Source organism: Pogoniulus pusillus, chromosome 16 (genome assembly GCF_015220805.1).
Source record: "Pogoniulus pusillus isolate bPogPus1 chromosome 16, bPogPus1.pri, whole genome shotgun sequence".
In the NCBI taxonomy this organism is placed as follows: domain Eukaryota; kingdom Metazoa; phylum Chordata; class Aves; order Piciformes; family Lybiidae; genus Pogoniulus; species Pogoniulus pusillus.
In genome coordinates this window covers 11,992,223-12,004,650 of record NC_087279.1, presented here as the reverse complement: position 1 = coordinate 12,004,650, position 12,428 = coordinate 11,992,223, and the positions used below count along the sequence as shown (strand labels likewise).

Below are 12,428 nucleotides of genomic sequence, written 5' to 3'. Positions count from 1 at the left end.
GGACTGGGGAGCCCTCCCAGCCATCCACTGTTGCCCCTGCCTGCTGTCCCCACCCTTGCCCACCACTTACCTTGTTGTTGGCCTCACAGTCCATCTCGCAGCTGGTGGAGGGGTCGCACTGTCAAGCAAAACCAGGTCAGAGGAAGAGGTTAGCAAGGCCATCATCCCCTCCAGAACTGTCCTCCAGAACAAGAGGGAACATATAGGGTGTTGTCCCCAGGCGACAGGGATAGATGCTCTCTGATAGAACAGTGTGAGGGGCCGGGCTGTGCGAGAGGTACAAGCCCAGCAAGGCCGCAGGCACCACATTCCACAGTGCTTCCCAGCTACATCCTCAGCAAACAGAGCTTGCTCCTCATCCCCGTCCTCATCGCTGTCTCCACCCCCATCCCCATCTCTGTCCCCATACTGTGCCGGCACCATAAGAGCCCTGAGAGACGTACCCGACGGGTGCCCAGCTGGTCACGGTCGGTCCGGTTGCTTGCCAACACTTTGAACTTCTCAGCCCAGGCCTCCAGGTCTAGCTTCACCCCCACCACTGGGGCAGAGGGCAGATAAGGTGAGCCTCAGTCTGTGTGGGACAACAGGGTCCCCCTGGAGGCTGGTGATGGGGCACCAGGCTATTGTTCCTTGCCTACCTGCTGGCTTCAGTGTCTTGCCCCCGATGCTGAGCTCAACAGCAGTGCTCACCAGGATCCCGATGGTGTTGTTCTCCAGGTCCAGTGCCTGGTAGCTGGCTGCAGAGGGCAGGAGTGGCATCAGGGGACACGTGGGGCCAGTGGCAGCCTGTGCTACCCCGTGCCACCCTGAGCCGGCACTCACCATCCCGGTAAGGTGGCTTGAAGATGTAGCCTTTATTATCCAGGCTTCTCCGGTAGAAGCTGGCATTAAAGGGCTCAGGTTCCTCCTCCCAGTCATCTGCAGCCCTGGGGGCAAGCAGCCACAGTCATGACTGTCACTGGGCTCTGGGCTCTGGTCCCACCCGAGATGGTCCCGTGGGAGTAGGCATGTAACCACGGGGGGCCAGGCATGCACACACCACCCAGATACTCACTTGTTAGGAAAGACGCGGGTGATGCCGCCGTCGGTGGCTGCGAAGACAGCTAACAGGCTGTACCTGCAAGAGGAGCAGCCCGCATCAGATGGGTTTTGGTCTGCTCCTGCCTCCGTCCCCATAACCTGTCTTAATGCCCCCCTGTTCTCAGCCACCTCGCCTCCACCTACGTGTTGAGGTCTTGGTCCTTCCAGACTCGCTCCACCAGCTGCTGCGTGATGCCTGTATCCAGGATCAGGTTGTGAAGGAGGAAGTTGTCGCCTTGGGAGGAAGATGCAGAGCAGGAGGTGAGGGCTGGCGTCTCTGTTGGGGGACACTTGTGCTCTCCCTGAGCACACTCTGTGGTGGCTCCCAGGACCCCGACCCCAGCACAGTTCCCCTCCTGCCCTCATCTCTCCCCATCTCCCTATCCCCCCAACCCCCACTGCCAGCCCCCTCCCCAGTCGTTCCCAGTTACTCACACTGCTTGGAGTCTGGGGTCACCTTTTCCATGAGGGCAATAAAGTTCTCCAGGAACTCGGTGTTGTTATCCGACAAGTCGAGGTCTTTGCAATACTCTCTGGGATTTGGGGGACAAGGTTTGTCGTTCGCGAGGGTGGAAAAGGCAAGGTCAATTCTCCCCCGGGCACGGTGGGGCAGGTGCTGGCTGTGCCAGGGGGGGACGATGGTGGTCACATGCCACCACTCCTGCTGGTGTCACCCTTTTGGGGCAGCCAGCTGTGGGCATCTCTGCAGACTGCCTGGCACCCAGCCCTCTACTCCCTTAAGTGCTGCTGGCTTGGCTATCTTGCCAGCCATTGGTTTTGTCACTGCCACAGGCACAGAGGTGCTGTCACCTCTGCCAGGGCCAATGTTGATGGATTCCAGTTTGCCCAGAATGCTACAACCTCAAGCCTATCTCTCCCCATACTGGTTGGGCTACTGGTGGGACTTGCCACCTCTTCTATCATACTTACCTGTGTGACCAGACAGGTGTCACCATGCCGACCCTTCCCTCCCTCCTGGGGAGTGGAGGCTCCACTGTGGGTGTGAGCAGGTCTTTGGCTTGGGAGCCCCTGTGGCTGTGCTGACAGCACCACGCAGGCACTTGGCAGCCATATGTGTACCCTTTGTGCAGACAGTCAGGTGCTGGGTGAGTTCCAGCCAGCGGAGGTGGGCACTTGCCCACAGGCGTTGCCGTCCCTGAGCCCCTCCTGGGGTGAGCACTGTGCAGAGTGCTGTGTCCCCTCTCTGGACTGGGACTAGCCTGAGCGCAGAGCCTTGGCTCTGCTGATGCTGTGAACAGCCATGACCCTGTTGGTCACACGAGGTTCTAGTGGGATGGCACAGGTTAATGCGACCCTAGGGTACTGAGAGCCCCCCAGCCTCAGTGGTGTGGCTGCAGGAGTGCCTGGGGGCTTAGGGCTCCCCCTGCTCATGTCCCCTCTGCCAAGCTCATGACCCTGCCAAAAATCTCGTTAAGAGGACAGACACTGGAGTAGATGGTGGCAGGGTGCGTGTCCATGAGGCAGCTGAAATAGTTGGGGTACCCTGGCCAGCCTGACCTGGCCCCCCACCCCCTGTTGGGGGCAGCAGCCACCTAAGTATCTACACCGACACGCACAGATACAGGGATTCGCACACCCAGGGGGGATGGGGGATATATGGTTTCTGAAAATCTCCAGTGGCCCGTGGGCACGGCAGCACCGACAGCAGATCATACAGTCGCCCTGGGTGCCAGGCCCCTGCCCCAGGCACAGAGTCCTCCCCGCTCACTCGAGACTGGTGCCCAGTGGAGGGAGGGTGCCAAGAGAGCTGCTTTGGGAGGCATCAAAGGGCTCACCTCAGTTTTCACACCCCTTTTTGCCTCTGGCTGTGGAGCCCCATGCTGGTCACTGGCCCCAGCACTGCAGCCTGAGTGTGGCAGCTGGGGAGCTGCTGGGTAGCAGTTGCCGGGCAGACCCACTCCCTGGGCCTCGGGCTTAGACATCACCTCCATATTTATTCCCTTCAACACAGTTCTGGGTCAGTATTTTCATCACAAGGTTTTCTGTTTTGCATCAATTTTCTGCTCTGGCTCCCATGTTTTCCAGACCTCACTCCTACTGCCCTGAGCATCACCTAGAGAAGAAGTGCCCCCCAGAATGCTGGGGCTGCACAGTAACTGGGCATTTTGGGCTGCTTTACTCAGAATTGCTATAAGGGAAAAATGGCTGCTGTAGACAGGAATGGTAGGGGGTACTGCAGGTGGCACAGCGCTGTGGCTTCAACTTTCTGCAGTCCCCAAGAACTGCAAGGAGGATCCCTGTCCTAACAGGGCTCTTAGCTGCAATAATGACAGGTAAGCACACGGGTAATTAGCTGGTAATGTGAATTGGGGCTGGTCAGAAGCAGGAGGGGCCGGATGCTGGCAGAGACAAAGGGCTCCCTTACGTCCCACCGAGGGACAGCCCTTCGTCCCTGCTGAGTGACAGCACTGAGTGGCACAGTCCCAGAGGACGGGACATGTCCGTTTGCCCAGGGACACCAGGCTGTCCTCAAAGTCTCTGATGGCAGCCTGTAGCCGGCAGCCTCCCCATACCACTCCGGGCATCCCGAATTTGAGCCAAAAGCTATCCTTCCTCTTCCTCAGCCAGCACGACTGTATGATGCCACCGCCGCCCCTGGCTCTCCCGTCGGGGGCATTTTCAGAAACTATACCTATATATGCACGCACAGGGGCCGGGCCGCGCGGTGCATATATACCGTGCTGGATGCAACCGGGTGGCAGAGCGGGGCCGGGGGCCCGGCAGCAGTCCCCCGGGGCCGAGCGGGCACACGACACACACAGTGACAGGGCACGGGGAGAGGGACAAGGCACGATGAGGCGATCATGAGGGCCGATGGCGAGGGCGCGGCAGCGGGGCCGGGGTGGATGCACACCTCGGCAAGCGCACACGCAAAGCTACCTGGGCGCAATGAACACATGTCCCTCCGACTCAAAGCTGTTGGGCAGCAGGTATTCAAAATCTGCAACAGAAAGGGAAGGTTATCCGGCGGGGAGCGGGCACGGCGAGGCCGGGGCCAGCAGGGAGAGAGACGGACAGAAAGAGAAAGGGCAGGGAACAACAACAGAGAAAAAAGGCATTTGCTGCTCTTGGTAACAAGAGAGGAAGGAAAAGGCCGTTCTGCTGTCGCTGGCACCGCACGGGAAGGAAGGCTGTAGCCAAATTGGGAAGAGGTGTGCCCATCTCGGCTCGAATTTGCTCGGTGGTGGGCTGCAGGCGGGCGGCTGCGTACGCGCAGCTGGCGGCGCGTCCGCAGGGACACACAGGGACACACATATATATGCGCACACGTGTATATATATGCTTGTCTGGGAGGGTGCGGGGGCGTCTCTCTCTCGGGGAGGTGGAAGGAAGGTGCTGGACGAGGGCGGGGAACCACATGCTGTGCTCCTGGCCGGAGGAGGGTCACTAAAGTACTCGGTTGTCAGAAGGGGGAAAAAAAAACAAACCAAAAAAAAGGAGGAGTTTTCAGGCATCAACATGGCCAAACGGGGAACCTTGCCGAGGACAGTCCAACCAGAGGCTCCCTGCCCAGCAAAGTGCTGTGCAATGTGCCGCCGGGCGCTGGTGGCCCCCCTCCCTCCCCGGAGTGCTGGGATCCCAGCGGGGCAGGGGCCCACACTCGCCTGGCACCTTGCTCTGCTTTACGGGGGACTGCAGCCCAGCGGAGTTTGGGATGCCTCTCAGGGACCCCCTGGCAGAGGCGGGGTGGATGCGGGGTTCAGCTCGTTGGTGAGAGTCTGGTTAGAGGGTACATGGGGAGGGTGCTATGGAGACATTCTGGGTCTGCCAGTCTCCCACGGCAGGCACCTCCCCCGGCTCCCTTGCCTTCCCACTGGCCCCCAGTGCACTGCATGGCACAGCCAGAGGTTGGACTGTTGCTCTCCGAGGGCTGTAGGCACGGGCTGGGTACAAGCCGATGAGAGGAAGAGGAGGAGAAGAAGGAGGAGGAAAGGAGTACAAAACACTTGTATTTGGTCCATCAGCATTGCCATCGCAAGGGCGCCAGGAGGAGGCAACTCAAAGCTGATAGAACAGGGCTGAGGGTGGCACTTCCACTGTCCCGCTGTCCTGCCCACTCGCTCTGTCCCCCCATCCCGTATCCCTCTGCACTGCCATGCCCCCTGCAGCTGTCCCCCTGCCTGTGCCAGGAAGCGGGTGCTGCTGGGCAGGCTGCTGGCAAGTGCTGTGTGCAAGGTGCCATGCCGGGTGTGTGCAGGAGTGTGACAGTGGGTCTCCCGGGACCATGCATGCTGGGGCATTCCCTGGCCCATCGTGGGGCTGTGTGGGAGCTGTGGGACCCCTCCTGCTCTGGTGAGTGGCCAGGCATGGTGGGGACATGGGCCTAATCCTGGGTTACATGGGTAATGTCCTGCTCCACTGCAGGAGGGCTACCTGCCCCAGCACCCCCCTGCTGACTTGGTGGGGCTCAAATTTGGCTGTTCAGTCATGGATGGCACCGGGACACTGTGGCTGCCACAGGCTTCATGCCATGCTGGGCTTTGTGGCAGTGGGGATGGCCACCAAGCAGCCGTGGGGGTGGGCAGTGTGGCACCTCAGGGCTCGGCCACCCCGCATCCTCAGGCTCACCATCCCCTGTGCTGTGGGGTGGCATTGCCCTGGGGTGGTCCCTTCCCCACCTCCACCAAGGGCTTCTGCTTGGCGAGCTTCCCAAAAAGAGCCTGTCCCAGTGGGTGATGGTGGCAGAGGACTGGATCCCCCACTCGCCCCCTGTCCTTGCCACCTTTGGGCACCCACTCTACAGCCCCCCGCTCCCTGCACAGCCCTATCCCTTTCAGGTTGAGTTGTCTTGGGGAAGAAGAAGCGGAGGAGCTGGGTAAGGGAAGAAGGAGCTGAAGGAGGCGAGCGGGGAAGAGGAGCAAGAAGAGGTGGGAGCAGGGAGGAAGAGCAGGGTTTCAAACTAGCTACGGAAAACCTCGTGGATTGAAAACGTCAGTTTCATACGAGACCAGCTCTTGGACAGTATCGAACTGGGTTTGGGAGCGATGTGCAGGGAGGGAGTGGGGGACTGTCGTGACAAAGCTCTCATGAACAGAACAAGACATGTTGCTTTCAAATAAAGGGGGAACTGGAGGAGAGGAGGAGGAGGAGGAGAGAGGAAGGACGAGTCAGTGGTGGTTTGCAGGTTTGGCGTGGCAAACGGGCAGGGAGATGGGCAAGCAGGGGGCTGGGGGGGGACTGGACACGGGGCAGGGGACGGGGTGGTGAAGGTGAGTGGTCTGAGACTGAAAATACTTGCCCTTCATTTTGATGTTTGGTACTGTGTGAATCCACCATAGAGAGAAAGCAAGAAAAACAACAAACAAAAAAACGACAAACAAAAAAAAAGGGGGTTGGGTGGAAAGGGGGAAGGGGGGCACAAACAATATTTTATTCAATCGTTGTTTGAATAAAAATATTGTGTATCATAATCATACCAAAAGGAAACCTCTTGCAAAAAACGACATGAAAAGAAAAGAAGAGAAAAGAAAAAAGAAAGAAAAAACCCAGTAACGGAAGGAAAAGAAAAGGCCACGGTGAAATAAGAAGAAAAACCAATGCAAAGATAAAACTAGAGAAATATATATATATATATATTCAATACTCCAACGGAAAATGAGAGTCAGTAGCAAACAGTTGCAACAGTCTTGATATCAAAATGTCCTCACTGAGTAAGGGGGCATGCACGGCACGGCAGGCAGGGCTGGAGAGCATGGAGGGATCCCCCCTCCCGGGGATGGGGACAGCCTGGCCTCGTCCCCACAGGACATGGGGCTCCTGCCCATGGATGGGAAGGTTGGCACGGCTGGATCTGGGGTCGAGCCACCGGGGCGGCTGAGGGGGAGAAATGGGGAACTAGAGGAGAGATGGGAAGGGTCCAGTTCTCCCACGGGGGAGAGGGTCCCTAGGAGCAGCATGGATTTGCAGTGGGAAAAATGCTGGGGGGTCAGGGGAGAGAGAGAGAGAGAAAGGTGGGGGGCCAGGCTAACACACACGTACACAGATTAATTCCAAATGAAAACCAAAATCAAGTGAAACTGAACTCATAAAAAGAATAAATGGCTTAAACTGAAACCAAAGAATTGTAATAAACCAAAGGAAATCAAAGAGATCCATGCAAACTTTCCCAGGCTCACAAATTAACTGGCTGCTCCAGCATCACCCCTCATCCCCGACGGCGAGTGGGCAGCAGTGCAGCCCCCGCCTGCACTGGCAGCGCCTGCTGCAGCCTGGGGCTTGGCTTTTGGGGTGCAGAGAGTCTGGACCAAACCCTGGCACCCCATGGCACCCCAGGCAGGCAGCTCACTTTCACTCTGTGCCTTCACCTCTACTCATGCCTCTCCTATTTCTACTTTGTCTTGGGATTTGCCCCTCAGAGCAAGCCCTATCTTTTTGCATGGGTTTTTGCTTTGTGTTTCTTCCCCTGAAAGCTGTGGGCTGGCATGGGGGTGAGCAGGAGGGCGAGAGGGTGGCTGGGAAAGCCAGGGGCTACTTACACTTCACTTGCAGGATCTGGTCACTCAGGTTGGCCTGGATATAGTAGGTGCTGTAGGGAGGCAGAACCAGCCCCAGGCTGCAGAGGGGAAGAACAGACAGGTGGTGTAAGGCTTTACGCCTACCTAGAACCCGTGGCTGGCCCCCAGCCCCTGCCTGGCACTCCCTGGCTAATGACAGGTGGCAGGTCTGCTGCATCCTCTTCAGGGACTGCACCCAACGCTGTTCTGGAGGCACCCAGGGTTGTCCTTAGAGCACTCAGGGTCATACTGGGGCACCCAGGGCAATTCTTAAACACCCAGGGTCATACTGGTAGCACTCACACATCAGAGTTGTCCCAGGAGCATCCGAGGGTCATCCCCACAGCCATCTTGAACACCCAAGGCCATCCCTGGAGCAACTAGAATCATCCTCAGAGCCCCAGGGTCATCACCAATGCATCTGTGACCATTCTAGGGCACTCTAGAGTCATGAGTATGACTCAGGGTCATACTTGGTCACCCAGAGCCATTCCCAGAACAGCTAAGGCCATTCTGGTAGCACCTACAGCCACCCTGGGGGCAACCTGGAGCACAGGAGGTGGCAAGCCTGTCCAGCCAGGTCTGAGATGGGCAGGAGCCAAGGGAGATACACAGGGAAGAGAGACACAGCGTCCCTGTAAGGGAGGAAGGTGGGAAGAGACACAGTCCTAGAAGAGATGAACCATTCTGAGAGAAGAGAAATCAATGGCAACCATTACACAGGCACCAGCTACTAGTGAGCCAGGAAGAATCCACCAGCTAGGAGTTTGACCCAGAAGGTGTAGGATGGGAGTGGGAAAGAAGGTGTCAGAAGGTGTTGGTGGAGTGGCCAAACCCATGTGACACATTGAGAGAGAAAGCTGGACTCCTGGGTGCTGGCTGCAGTGGCTGATGGCTTTTGTTGTTGGCATCTGGAGTTGCCCAGGATCAAAGAGCAATGGTGGCTGAGGACCACATTAGATATCACACCTGAGCCATCAACATCTGGACTTGTCCCCCAGGCCACTCCTCCAGTCCTCTCTGTGCCTGGTGGCATGGCCTGGCCGCACCAGCACACAGGGACCTCAAAAAGCACGGCAGAGGTGGTGGCACACCAGCATAGAGGGCAGAGGTGTTGGTACCCCAAACTACAGGTGGCAAGAGGAGGGTGGTGGCTTTTTTCCGTGCCCTGTGCTGACCTATCTCAGGGAACCCCAGAGAGCATCTCTCCTTCAGTGCAGAGCCATGGGAGTGTAGGATCTGTGGCAGCACCTGTCACCCTATAGTTCAGCCCATGACCCCAGCCACAGATGTGTCACCCTGTGTCATTGTCCCCTCTTTGACAGTACTGCTTAGCTCTGGAGGGGGTGCCACCATGGAGGACTGGACCAGGGCTGTGCAGAGAACACCTGGCACTGCTGGGAGGTTGTTGTGACCCTTGCCAGCCCCTCCTGAGCTGGGTGGTGAGAAGGAGGAGGGTACACTGGGTGGTAGTGGGACCACATGGCTCTTCACAGCATGAAGTCAGCATGAAGGGTCTTTTCCACCCCTCTGCTGGTCCAAACTAGTGCAAACTGGGTGATAAATGTGGAGGGAGCTTTGCTTTCTTGTGCTTCTGAAGCCACTGCTTGTGCTGCAGAGTGGGCATATGTCACTGTCACCCACCCTGGAAGAGGCAGAGACCTGTGCAAGGCCAGGGCTGTGCAGGCAGGTGGTGAGAGGGGTGTCCCTCATCTGGCATCTTACAGACATGTTGGTCCCACCCTGGGGACTGTGGCCTGGCTCACCAGTGCTGAGTAGTGGTGGGCAGCACTTTCGAGAGTGCATCACTGGCTGTGTGCAACGATGTGACGGGCATGTTTGCAATGCCACAGCCCAAGGCACACGTTCCTGGTGGCCTCGGGGACCTCCAGAGCTGCAGGTACAAGACCACAGCTTTGTGGTGGTGCGGCTCTGGCCAGTGCTGGGTGCATGTGGGTGTGCCAGCAGCCCTGCTCACCTGTAGTTGGTGCTTTTGATCGGCGCCCACGTGTAGGTCCTGAACACCTCATCAATGTATTGCTGTGGGTCAGAGGGAGCCAGTCAGACATGCATGGTGCCAGGACTCTGCCAGTGCAGAGACACAGGACCACAGCTCTGAGCCCAGTGCCAGACACAGCCCCTTTCTCCCTGCCACTGGAGCTGGGTGCTCAGCATGGTGGCAGTTTTGGCAGTGACCTCCTTCCCCTGCAGCATTACCTCATCCAGGGACTTGATCAGAGTCTTGATGAACCTCTGCCCATCGTTCCCATCAATCATGCTTCTCCGGATCTGGGGACATGGAGGAGGCAACTGAGAGCTACAGATCATAGCTTTGTACCCATGGGCACCCACTCCAGTGGGGGTGGCACTGGAGAACAACAGAGTGCAGGGATGAGGGATGAGCAGCCCTGGGGGACTTCATGCTGATGGAGACAGTGACAAAGCTCCTATCTCCTCCGTGACCCCACAGGAGTGGTACTGGGGCCTTTATGAGAAGGTGCTTCCGAGGGCAGGCTGCAGGGGCTGAAGGCCCTTGGCAACTGCAGACTGGGGTGGGGGAAGCTGCCTTGGGTCTGCCCACCTCTTCCTTGTTCTCATCCTCCAGCTCAGCATCCAGGAAGTCCAGTGTCACCGGCTCCCGGAAATTGATGATCTGCAGGCAGAAAGGGAAAGCAGGGCTCAGGGCTCCTGTAGCCACTGCTCAGTCTGGGCAAACTCATCCCAGTTCCCACAAGTAGCTCCTCATGACCTTAGGAAGTCATGTGTCCCACCAACCCCTGCTGCTGCCACCCAAGCAGACCCTTTCTTACCTGGGGCTGCAGGTTGGGGTGCAGCAGGACATAGCCATTCAGGTCGATGGCAAAGATGTAACCGTTTGCCCCCAGCTGCAAGAAGACAGGAGGAGGGATGAGGCTAGCCAAGCAGCACTGCAAAGTGCCATGCTGTGCCATGCTGTCCTGTGACAGTGTGATGCCCCTCACCTCTGCATACAGTTTGCCCCATGCCATCCCTGGGGCTCAGTCTTTTCTATCCATGTATTTCTATTTTCAGGCCAACAGCATCTCTCACCTCGGCTCTGCATTTTGTCCCCTGTCCCTTACCTCCAGGTAAGGTTTATTTCCAGCTTACCCTGCAAGGGTTTTGGCTCTGCTCTGGGTCCCAGGGCAACGCCCCACTCTGATACCTGCCTGCCTGCCCCAGTCCTGGCCTGCCCTGGTCCCTGCCTGCCCCAGTCCCTGCCTGCAGTCATGGCCTCTGCACCCTGCTACCCTCAGTGTCATGGGAGGTGCTACGGAGTGCTGGGGCATGCAGTTCAGGACATCCTGTAGAGGGCTCCCATGCCAGGCTCAGGCAGCATAGGGCAGGGACAGAGGGGAAGGGGCCCCCACGCACGTTGTATCGTGGCGTCAGCCTCTTGATGTCGTTGAGAGCCACGTCGATCCCCATCACGCCCAGGATGAGCTGGTTCTGGAAAGGAAAGCAGGGAGGGAGGTGGGTGGGAGCAGGGCTGTCACCTGCCACTGCCATCATGGGAACAGGGAAGCAGAGGGTGGACCTCTTCTTTCTCTAGGGATGTGTGGATCAGATCGAGACACTGTAGGAGCACAGGGAGGGAGGTGCCAGCTACCCAGAATCCTTCCATAGGACACTGCACCACGCAGTCTTGCAGCTTCCAGCTGTCCCCATTGAACTGAGAGAGCTAGGCCATTTTGGGTCCCAAGGATGGCAGTCACCCCTAGTCTCACCCCAGGGAGGGGGTGCAGAGCAGAGCTCACGTCCATGGCACTATTGTGCTCATCTCCTGGTGTGCACCCAGCATGAGGGCACCCTCTTTTACCCCTCCAACGGAACCCACACCAACGGCCCCATTACAGCCAGAGTGGTGCAGCCACACTCTCCTACCTTCCTGTCACTGCTGTCCTCCGTGAGGTTGAACACCGGCAGCGTGCCCGTCACCACCAGGCCCAGCCCCTGCACAAGCACAGAAAGGTGTCCCATGGCTCCTCACTGTCACAAGACCCGGCGCTAGGGGTGGGCAGCAGAGTGGGAGTATCCCCTTGCCAGGGGAGATGGGGGCATGTGCTGTGTGGGATGCTGGGGCTGAGGTCTCCACCTGCATCCTGGATCTGTGTGGGACCTCGGGGCTGGTGCTGACCACCCATACCTTGAGGCTGGGGTTTCTTACCAGGGCATCCTGGTAGACATTGGTCCACTGAACCTGCTTGGCTCGGTTCCCTGCCAGGACCATGGGTCTGCCCAGCACATCCAGGTACTCCTGCAGGGACAGAGTGAGGGAAAGCATGACATAGGAATCAGATGCTCCAACCTGGTGACACCCCTGTCCCTGTGCATGTCCCAGGGATTACTGCAGTGCCAGCCAGAGAACCCAGGTCTTAGCTATCCCTGAGTGTGGGCTTACTCTGCCATGCCTGGACCATGTCACTGCTGACTGACTGCCAATGCCAGCTTTTTGTGATCTTCTCCAAAAGGCAGGTTTTCCTTATCTTGGCTCACTGTGCTGAGGCAGACCTCTAAGTGGGAGGTAGCCCCTTTGCCATGATGCCAGCCCTGCACCAAGGGCGTGGCCTGCTGAAGGACCCCCATCACTTTCCCACCATGCCATCTTGAGTCCATCCAATTAAGAAAAAGGGCAGGAAAGAGGCAGTGGGATGGGGGTTAGGGTGGACATGTTTAGCTCTGCCTAACAGGGTGCTGCTGGGGTTGGCCCTGCCCGCACCTGCTCCGTGCCCACGCCTGCTCCCTGCCTGCACTCAGCTCTGCTCCGGCTGATTAACGCCTGATGTTTCGTAATTAGTCACTGAAAAGGCAGCA

General features: G+C 58.0%; 1 protein-coding gene across 5 annotated transcripts in view; it reads right to left on the bottom strand.

Moving 5' to 3' along the window:
• CACNA2D2 (calcium voltage-gated channel auxiliary subunit alpha2delta 2) overlaps positions 1 to 12,428 on the bottom strand; it is a 217,850-nt gene that overhangs the window by 4,811 nt on the left and 200,611 nt on the right. For 3 of the 5 annotated variants that reach the window (XM_064156505.1, XM_064156506.1, XM_064156509.1), the window contains 17 exons: positions 11,782 to 11,871; positions 11,499 to 11,567; positions 10,989 to 11,063; positions 10,406 to 10,480; positions 10,177 to 10,248; positions 9,813 to 9,884; positions 9,574 to 9,635; positions 7,578 to 7,654; positions 6,341 to 6,361; positions 3,982 to 4,042; positions 1,516 to 1,613; positions 1,225 to 1,315; positions 1,055 to 1,117; positions 823 to 926; positions 639 to 737; positions 444 to 538; positions 71 to 118 (listed from right to left, as the gene is read on the bottom strand). In XM_064156505.1, the coding sequence (XP_064012575.1) occupies positions 71 to 118; positions 444 to 538; positions 639 to 737; positions 823 to 926; positions 1,055 to 1,117; positions 1,225 to 1,315; positions 1,516 to 1,613; positions 3,982 to 4,042; positions 6,341 to 6,361; positions 7,578 to 7,654; positions 9,574 to 9,635; positions 9,813 to 9,884; positions 10,177 to 10,248; positions 10,406 to 10,480; positions 10,989 to 11,063; positions 11,499 to 11,567; positions 11,782 to 11,871 (1,272 nt within the window). The remainder of the gene's footprint in view (positions 1 to 70; positions 119 to 443; positions 539 to 638; positions 738 to 822; positions 927 to 1,054; positions 1,118 to 1,224; positions 1,316 to 1,515; positions 1,614 to 3,981; positions 4,043 to 6,340; positions 6,362 to 7,577; positions 7,655 to 9,573; positions 9,636 to 9,812; positions 9,885 to 10,176; positions 10,249 to 10,405; positions 10,481 to 10,988; positions 11,064 to 11,498; positions 11,568 to 11,781; positions 11,872 to 12,428) is intronic. The other 2 variants (XM_064156508.1, XM_064156507.1) reach the window with 1 other exon arrangement.